The sequence below is a fragment of the Haliaeetus leucocephalus genome, unplaced genomic scaffold (genome assembly GCF_000737465.1).
Source record: "Haliaeetus leucocephalus isolate CR32 unplaced genomic scaffold, Haliaeetus_leucocephalus-4.0 Scaffold678, whole genome shotgun sequence".
In the NCBI taxonomy this organism is placed as follows: domain Eukaryota; kingdom Metazoa; phylum Chordata; class Aves; order Accipitriformes; family Accipitridae; genus Haliaeetus; species Haliaeetus leucocephalus.
In genome coordinates this window covers 4,733,393-4,743,444 of record NW_010973114.1, presented here as the reverse complement: position 1 = coordinate 4,743,444, position 10,052 = coordinate 4,733,393, and the positions used below count along the sequence as shown (strand labels likewise).

At 37.8% G+C, this 10,052-nt stretch overlaps 1 protein-coding gene across 2 annotated transcripts in view; it reads left to right on the top strand.

Annotated features, from left to right (window-relative positions):
* The first annotated feature begins 90 nt into the window (after window positions 1–90).
* WDHD1 (WD repeat and HMG-box DNA binding protein 1) overlaps window positions 91–10,052 on the top strand; it is a 29,816-nt gene continuing 19,854 nt past the window's right edge. For both annotated transcript variants that reach the window (XM_010579798.1, XM_010579799.1), the window contains exons 1-7: window positions 91–243; window positions 339–433; window positions 2,005–2,116; window positions 4,928–5,079; window positions 7,286–7,397; window positions 7,939–7,989; window positions 9,726–9,821. In XM_010579798.1, coding sequence (XP_010578100.1) covers window positions 357–433; window positions 2,005–2,116; window positions 4,928–5,079; window positions 7,286–7,397; window positions 7,939–7,989; window positions 9,726–9,821 — 600 coding nt within the window. In that variant the 5' untranslated portion in view covers window positions 91–243; window positions 339–356. The remainder of the gene's footprint in view (window positions 244–338; window positions 434–2,004; window positions 2,117–4,927; window positions 5,080–7,285; window positions 7,398–7,938; window positions 7,990–9,725; window positions 9,822–10,052) is intronic.

The window sequence follows — 10,052 nt, the reverse complement described above, 5'->3', positions numbered from 1 at the left end:
GTCCAGGGCCCCGGCGGGCGGCCTGGCCTGGCTCTGCTCGGCCCGGCCCAGGCGCTGAGGTGCCTGAGGGACAGGCCCCCGGCACCCACGCCCCTCCGACCCCCGGTAACCCGATTTTTTCCCCCCCTTTTCTTTCTCGGTTCGCTTCCACGGCCAGGCTCCTTCGACATCTGCCGGGCTGTAGTCCGCTTAGGCCGAGCGGGGGACGGCTGGTGGCTGAGCCCCGCGTCCCCAGCCCTGCGGGTGGGTGTCCCAGCAGCTCTGACCTTGTCGTGCCGTCTGAGGCTCTTGACGAAGCTTTTTTCTTCTAAAATTTATTTTATTTCTCCCCAGTAAAGGAACAGGTGAGAGCGGAGATGCCATCCGCCCAGAAGCCGATGCGGTACGGCCACACCGAGGGCCACACGGACGTCTGCTTCGATGACACCGGGAGGTAAATGCCTAATTCCGAGAGACCAGGGTGAAGCGCACTCTGGGGTAGGGATGGTCTTCTGCCGGTCTGTTGCTTTCCTAGGAGTTTCTGTTCCAGCCACTGCTGTGCGAGACACTGGGACGGATTTACGGCCTGGCTTGGTCTGGCTCAATTCTTCGGTTTTTGCCTGTGTTGAGAGCTGGCTGTAAGACATGTGTTTTGATGCTCTGAATTTTGAAGTGATTGACGTGTAACTTAATTGTAAGCCTAGATATATACACACACAGAGAGAGAGAGAGAGAATATGTGTGTGTACATATATAAATTCTATATGCACTTTTCAGAAGAGGGACTTCATAGAATCTAGCAGAAATCAATGTGGTGTGGGAGTAAATATGTTCGCATAAGCACTAAGAAATTAAAAATATAGTTGAAGAAATCCAGTACTGGGCTTGCTATCTTGTTATTCTTGCGGTAGTTCTTGAATGTCTAAATATAAACTAAATATTTGCCATTTCCTTTTTATTGATTAAAAATAAATGGTAAGCCAGAAAACAAGTCCTCTGAAAATGAAGTCGAGGGGTGAGTCTTATATATTGAGTGTGGCTTAAGTCCATATTTTCTTATTCCTTTCTTTAATTCATTAGCCTTCGTACAAAGACTACTCTTAGGACTTAGTCTAATAACAGTCCCTCGAAACCACAAACCCGCGTGTTTGCCATTACAATGCAAATGTTTAAAAAAGGGTGCAGACATCTCTGCCAAATACCACTGGTCTACTACTGCTGGACTCCCCAGCATCAATATATTCAATATCAACACAGTGTTGTGTTGCTGTCAAAGTACAGACCTTACAGAACTAAGAAGAGCAACGCCACAGCTTCACCACTGGCTTTGTAACATTTTGCTGTTTAATTAGAATTTTTTTGAGACTGCAACAACTTTAGAAAAAAAGAATGCAAAGCTCGATTCTAGATTCACAATGTCTTTAATTAAAAATCCTGTGCAAACTTCTGTATGTTTGCTCTGTGACTTCAGATTATTGTTTACTGCATTAAAATTGTGAAAGGTAACTCCAGCAAACTTGAATTCCATATTAACTATTTTTTAAGGGTTCTGTAGGCCTGGAACATGTTAAGCTTGTTAAACTTCAGTCAAGTATGCGTTAAAACTCTTAGTTTTGCCCTCAACTTTCTAATCAGCTGTAAGGTAAGTTTTCAAAGTCTTAAGAAGCAATTAAATGCCCAGTTCTTAGAGAAATCAGTGCTAATTAAGTCCTTTGAAAAAGTCACTCTAGGTCCTGGAAAAAAAAGGATTGACCGGTAGTATCTAAGGGTCAGTTCAGATGAGTTATCAGAGACTTGAGGTTTCAAGGTACTCTGTTATGCCACCAGACGTGATTTCCCCCCCGTCCCCACGTTTAATAAGTTACTTAGACATAAATGTAGGTATGCGCTGTGTTGCATAGTATGTATTGTGTTTCAATTTTAAAAGAACCTAACATTTTAGTAACATTTTTATTGTGACGTTGAAAGTCACCGTGGCTGTCCTTTCCATTCCCGAATGTTAACAAATCCCCTGTCTTTCCACAGCTGCATTGTAACTTGTGGCAGTGATGGAGATGTTAGGATTTGGGAAAACCTGGATGATGATGATCCGAAGTCCATTAATGTGGGAGAAAAGGCCTATTCATGTGCTCTAAAGGTATCATTGTTAACAGAACCCCTCTGAGTTGTGTGATGCTGGTGTGGATATACAACGTCACTGTACAGATGCTGGATTTTCAAGCTCAGGGATGCTGCTCGTGTGGGTAACATTAAACATGTACTAGGATAATATACAGAAAAAGGCAAGGATAATACTGTGCGTAGCACATTGCGGTTTGATCTGTGTTAAATATGTAGATCTTTGTCTTCAGATTAATGTATGGAAAAAATAAATTGAATGCTGTTTAATGAGTAGCAGGTATTTAAATTTGAGCATATGAATGTATTCTACCTTCATGTCTAAGTGAAAATATTAAAGCAGAATGGAAAACACAATTTTCTGAAATACACAGAAATTTAACTGATTAAATGTGCCTATAGACTTTTTGAATATTTTAACTCAATTAAGTATTTTATATAAATCAAGAAGACTTCTGACAATTCATTTTACCCCATACAGGATTGTAGAGGAATTATTCCTTATACTAAACTTCTGTAATTTTTTTTCTTTTTTCCTCCTCTTGCTTCATATTCAGTTATACTCATTTCTGACTTTGATCTCCTTTCTGAGAAATAAACTCAGCAGATTAAGCTAATTATGCAGTGAACTTTCTAGGCTGTTTCAGTGTTTTCTCACAATATAAGAAAAGTTGCAGAAAGTTTCCCAGCATAAGGTGTGATCATCAAGTATTAGGAAAAAGAGCCAAGAGGTTGTTTTATGTGGGCCTGTTTTAAGGTCCAAGGAATTATAATCTGTATTAATAAAAAATTAATTTCACAAAGTCAGTGCCCGGTAATGCTTTGGTAATACTTTTTAATAATTGGTTGATATTTTGCTCTCAAAATTGTTGATTGGCCCAAACATGCCTCTGACCCACCATCCCCAAAGTCAGAAGAGAACAGGATTCTTGCTTGTACAAGTTGTAAGGATTTGTGAGAATGCTGGCTAGAGGCAGGTCTGTAGTCTGACTGACTGGCATTTGAAGCATAAGCTGCTCTATTTGTTTTAATGTTAAGGCAGTTCCCTTTAGCATATCTTGCAGGAGTCATTATTTGTAAGTAACAAGGTAAATAAGTTACCTATATCAATGTATATAACAGAAAATAATTCTTTTTACCATGCATGCTCAGGTATTTAGCGTGAGAATTCTCACAGTATTTCCTTTATGTGCAATTATTAGTATATTACATTAGTAATAGAAGGCCTAAATTGTTGTCTTTGTGGCGATTATAGAAGAAGAGAGGAATTCCAGAAGTCTACATCAGTTCTTCAGATATTGTGTAGTTAACTTTGCAGTCATGAAGGAAAATTTAAAAATTGTTTTTCAACTATTTTTGATTTCGGAGAGGAGTATGAAAGAGGAAATAAATGAGAATTGACATATATGTATTGTATTTTAAAAATAATAATTTGAAACCTTATTCAGAACTACTGCCTTATGTGAAACCTCTTTCTTATGTCCCTTTTAACATACATCATGTATCTATTCCTGTATAATCTTTTTTTTCATCATTGATTTTTAGGGTATTTTGCTGTTGATTTTCATCGCATTACCTACCTTTTCACAAATCAAGTGAGGTGACTTGAATGAGTTCTCTTAGCAAATCAGTGGCAGAGCCAGAAATTGCCAAAACTATTAATGAATAGAGGAGGGAAAATGCTGGGTTTAATTTCTGACACCAGTAGGAAAAATCCTGTGCTCTTAAGTTTATTGTGAAGTGCTTTTAGTTTTGAGGGATTTTTTATTTTTAAACAGTGAGATTAAAGAATGCTTTCTGAGACTTAACTTCAGGAAATCTTATTTCAAAAATTATTCTTCATTAATGAAGATGTCATGAGGAACTGATCTGAGATGTCAATGTAGTCTAGGTAATAAGTCTCATCTATTTAGTTAGGTTATTTAGTACCAGCTGCTGCTTTGTTTATCTTCAGGATTTTTACTATGACTTTAGGCAACTTTAAAAAAAAAAAAAAAAGGCAACACCCCCCCCCAACCCAAACAAACAAAAAACCCTCAAGGAAATAAGGCATTTCTTTACTTACATATTTCAAAAACTTACTGCTGTGTACGACTGAGGAATAGTATTGTCACTTGAAGAAGAGGTATTACTTTTCCAAATATAGGATAATTATTTCTTTTGTTTTACACTTCTTTAAATCCACATACATTTTTAGTAAACATCTGCCTTCTGTTTTCTGAAAAGAACTAAGCTATAGATCATGAACTTCTCATCTTTCCCTGGTGGCATTTAGCTGAGAAGTTTGGTCCAAGGGTGCCCTCTCCTGATACTGCAGCATATTCATCTAAATAGGATGCAAGATTCTTCCTGTTAGAAGAGCTTTCTTGTTTGTGTAAAAGGAGTGAATTTTCTATCCACCCGAAGAAGATCAGACAGTTCTCTTTGAAATTCATTAGTGGCTTTGAGTATTCATTATTTTAGTAAAGATACGAGTTGGGAAGGTCTTGATGCAGCAAATTGCCATATAGTTAGCATAATGACTTTTAAGTCTACTGAAGCAACTGGAGTTTCTTGTGTTTCTACAAGACTGAAAGTAAAAGCATAATTTTCCTAGTTTTCAATAGTTTGGTTAAAGTGATAAAGTCTTAAAGTTAGTGTGCTTGTCTGTATTTTGGGGGGAAGAAGTAAAAGTTAAAGAATATTTCCTCTCCGATTTTTACTGTCAGACCTCTGTTGGAACTACTAAAGTTAATCTGCCCAAATATTTGGAATATTGGAGCAATTTTTTTGGCTCCATGGGCATAAATGTGTTATAACTAACAAATTTTATGATGAATTTTGTTTTTAGAATGGAAGACTGATCACAGCAGTATTGAACAATACTGTTCAGATACATACATTTCCTGAAGGAGCTCCAGATGGCATCCTTACTCGTTTCACCATGAATGCAAACCACGTCGTCTTTAACAGTGATGGTACCAAAATTGCCGCTGGATCTAGGTAATCTGTGCATGATAAGGAAAAGCATTGCTATCGTTCAAAGTCTGGTAACTTCCACACATGCTGATTTTTACCAATGAGATTGTTAAGCCACATACCTCTGAGGGTTTTAAAGTATTGCAAAATGCCTTCTGGGGGTGCAGGGGAAGAAAGGAATGAAAAAGACTTTAGGAAACAATGCTCTGAGAGATACTTGATCCACCAAATAATTTTAAATGGAAATCTGGGGTTGTGAAAGAATTCCTTTTCTTTAGGAGACTTGAGTGTTTTCAGCTTTTAGTCCTATAATGCATAAGCATAAGTGTTCATCCATATGGATCTCATTAGCATACGGTAACAAAATCCTTGATGCTACAAAGATAATCAGGATCATGGTCCTGGAGATGTATACACACGTGCAAAAGTTAGATGGGTTCTCATTTGTGCGAGAGCTTTTGAGTCATTCTCTGGCATAAGTATCATCACCGTTCTGCCAAATGATAACAGATGATAGTTGCAAGACTTGTCTGAGGGGAATTAAATGCATAGTTTAGTTAATTTCCTAGGGCAGCATATTTGCTTTTACATAATATATGCTAGTCCTTTAACAGAGGTGGCAAAACAGCAAGCAGGCAATTTTGGTGTTGGGTTTGGTTTTTTTTTTTTTTTTTCATTTATTTAAGGCTCAGGTGATTCTTAATTGGATTTGGTGAACTCTTTGGGCAGCTGTAGATAACTCAGGCTGTCTGCTTACCTCTCTACTGGAATTTGTCCTCCGCAGTAGAGATGGCAGAGCGTTGCTTCTCCTCCCTGGCTCCTCTAAGTGTGAACTGAACTAGAAAGCAATTTGGATGAGTGTGCTGGACTGTGAACTCTGGCAGCTGTGGAACAGACACACCAGCTCCACCAAAACTGGGAGGCTGGACATCTGGGGCAGTAACCACTCTAATCTCTAAATCTGACAGGGGTCATGAGTTTGGGCCCTTTGCCAGCGCTTGTTTCTGAGGGAACGGCTCTGCCCCAGGATCTGATTTTGATTAGAGAGATTAGGCAGAAGGTGAACTCTTTTCTCTTTCTAAAACTTTTACAAAAAAACGGTACTTCTGCAGCCTGGCCAGGGCTGTCACATTAGGAAAAAGGGCTCTTAAGACTGTGAGGCCACCCCTCGATGAGGTCTGCTGTACTGAAGGAGAAGGTGACAGCCATGAAATGAAGGAAAGCAGCTAAGAAGAATTGCTTTTAGTTGTCCCAGATTTCTCCATTTTTTACATGAAGTCTGCAAACTTCAATTTTATATGAGTTTAACATCCAACTGGCTGCCAAAGCTCACATGAACTATTTGAAAAATGGTTGTGTGGTTTCTTAAAGAAGCAAAAAATATCCTATTGCCTGTTGGTTTTTTTTCTTTAAAGTTGTCTTGCATTCTTTAAGAGTGCTAACATAATTTTACTTGTCTTGCAATATAGCTTAGGGACTTCCTTTTACGACTGTTTGGTTAGCATTAGATAGTGGATAAAACTGAGGTTGTGTTTCTGAATATAGTTAAAGTAATGGTTAACCCTATAGAATTATGTCCTAAAATTAAATTTCTTTCTGAGGGTGTTGCAATGAAGCATGAGAGGAAGTGCTAATGAAAGATTGTCACAGGAGCTCTTTGGCTTAGAAGTTAGCATTGATACTTTGAGTTAAACTGCAGTAGTGTCTGTAATTTTGGAGGAGGGAATAAAGTTGTAAAAAATCTGTTAATGTATCTGATACACTAAATGGTCTTTAAAATGCTGTTAAAAATGTTACAAAATAAATTACTTGCTCTATCTTTTTTTAAAAACCACATGACCAAATAATTATAGTAATGAATATCGGTCCCATTTAACAGATGGCTCTTGTTAAGTCAGCTCTGTGGTATCTAAGCAGAGGTTTTCATTAGGTCATACAGAATATTATATTAAACAGGTATATGGTCTGTGTGTACATAATATCCTCTCCAAAGAGCAATCGTATTTTATGAGCTTTAACATGAACAAAAATTTTCTGATAAAAATAGTCTGGCCTTGCTCCTATTGTCATAAGCCTCAAGATTCTCATTTTCACCTAGATCATACAGTGTTGAGAGCCATAACTTCCCCAAAAGATAGTTAGGGCCCAATTTTTATTGCTATAAATACATAGTTTGTCGTTGTTAATACCAATGTTAATACTTTAATGTCTGTGCTGTTGTGATCTACAGTGACTTTATGATCAAAGTTGTGGAGGTGACTGATAGCAGCAAGCAGAAAACATTCCGAGGACACGACGCTCCTGTTTTAAGCCTGTCTTTTGACCCCAGGGATGTTTACCTGGTAAAAACACTTTCTTGCTTACTTTCTACTTTGAATCTCCTTTTCCGTGGGAAAGAAAATAAATACATACTTTTTACAAAAAAAACCAGTGACTGGGCGTATGGGACTACTTCATTTCAGCTGACCTTACTGATGATGGAGTGTGTCACAACTTGCTGCCTCCCAGGAAAACTCAAGTCTTTGCTTTACTACTCAGTTACTGTCTATGTTCTTCTGGAATCTGACGCAGATCTGATTTTAGAGGGGAAAAGATGGCTCACTGAAGAAATGTAATGTTAACTTTTGAGCCTCTTTTGTCAATAAGCAGCTCACTTGAAGTATGAGGGTTAGTAATTACAGTAGCTTGGAGTTGAGTACAGTTATCAAGATGACAGTATTAGAAAGTTTTAAGTCTTAAAATGGTTTAAACAGGGAGGCTTTCTTTTTAAAACTGCCTATATATTACATGTCTAGCATTGTTTGTAGGGATTTTTTCAATTTTGTACCATTAATTTCTCTATGTCTTTAATTATTAATTTATTTACAAAAATCTCTTACATAGGCATCGGCAAGCTGTGATGGCTCTATCAGAGTATGGAAAATCGCAGATCAGGTAAAAGGCCTGCCTTTCAAAGTTAAGTGTTTCATAAGAAATCCAGGATTTCACAGACAGTAAGAAGAGCTGGACTGAAATAACCGTACTGGAATAGGGTTTTCTTTTGGGGGAAGAAATCTAACTACACTTAGAGAATACTTTTATCTACTTCTGGGAGAAATTCCAAAGCCTGATTATGAAATGTTGCCTGGGTAGCTGTGGATTGTTCTTCCTGCCTGTGGAATCCCTGATTTCTCCCGTTCATCTTTCTTCATTGGCCAACATTGTGTATTTTGTCCTCAGCACATTCAGAAATAATGCTTCTGTGTAAAGATAGCAACTGACGTCAGATGCCTTACTTCAGAATTTCAGCTCATTGCTTTCAGGGTTAAGGAAGGATTTTTATTCTAATAAAGAACTATCTAGTTATATTTTGTTTTTATTTATTTTTACCAAGCTTCCTATGAAATAAAAATTTTCAGGATTGTAGACTGACTGGTGAAGGTGGAATAATGCTCTGAGATGCCACACAGTATCTTCTTTTATAAGTGGTCTGGTTGGTTGGTCTTGATGATAGGAACTTGATTGCTTTGACCTGAAATTAGGAAGAGGTACGGGTTTTACATGCCGGGATCACTGAGATGATGGTAACATTTTTCTTCGATAGGGGACTTTGGACACAGAGTTGCTTCAGCGTCTCCTGCTCTCTGCCTGTGGCACGCATACTTAGTTTTCTAAGGACTGGAGGTTCAGCTCAGTGCATTTTAACCTTTTAGATTTGAATGAGTTTAAGGCTGTTGACAAGGGGCTTGCTATTCCACTTCGTTTGTTTGTTTGTTTGTTTGTTACAAACTTCACAACAATTTCTCCGAAGGACGTAAATCACAGTTTGAAGAACAAAATTTATTAGAAATAGAGTCTTTGGGCTCAGCTTGGCAATATTTGGCTGAAATAGTTCAGGGCCTGTATGAAATCATATTTAGTGAGAGAATCAGATTTAGTCTCTGCTCTTGGAACTCTAAGGAACTTGAAAAGAGGGTTTCAAGTGAACATTTTAATAAGGCAATTCTGCATATGTATGTGGGATTATTTTTGCTAAATGCCATTGACTGGAATAAGAATCCATGTGGAATTATTCCTGTAAGTACAGTTGAAAATGCACTCCTGCACTTGTGGATTGCTATTTTTTAAAACAAAAGCATACTTCTAATGAGAAATCTCATGTTCCAGACTGACATTGGGTGCCTTTTGGGGCAATTACACTAACAGTGTTCTGGGATTGTGACAGTATAATGTATGTATCTGTGCTGTAATTTCAGAATATAGCCATTCATTCTTTATACTGCTGTGGCGAGATTCAGGCTGGTTGTCACCTTGCTGCAGTTGATCTGGGTTTGACAAATGCATTGTGGCCAGATTTTCTCTGTAACCTAAAAATATGTGAAATATGTGAGCTCATTTGTTCTCTACTTGATTCAAAACACTGGTTCTGTGATCTTATTTTTGTTACAAGTAGTTGTATTGTCATTAAAATAGTTTCATGTCTATATTGGCAAGGTATTTTTTCAGGTTTGGTTTATTTTTTTAAGTCAGTATGTAGCTTTGTATTTGAATGAAAGATATTATTTCATGTCCAAAAATGGTATATCTTTTTTCCTTTTAGTTTTTTTTCCACACTTTTCCTGTAAGAATTTGTACTATACAGTAGATTTTCACAGAGCTAGAAAACTCATTTTTTAATATTTTGTTTTCAGACATGCACAACAAGCTGGCCGCTGCTGCAGAAATGTAATGATGTGATAAATGCTAAATCAATATGCAGGCTTGGCTGGCAACCTGGCAGTGGGAAGGTAAGTGACATTGTTTTAGCCACATCTTAATCCTTCTTTTCTCTTTTTTCCAACAGTAGAATTCAATCTGGGCAAGCCCAAATTGCAGCTCCTGGGACTAAGGAAAATATTTGGGGTGAAGTTCACTTTTAGGAAAAATAAAAACCTGGAAATCGTTACTTGCTTAAGCTCCAGGCTGTGTTTGGCAGTAGTCCAGCTGTCAGCCCAAAACAACGTTCAACAGTCATGTTG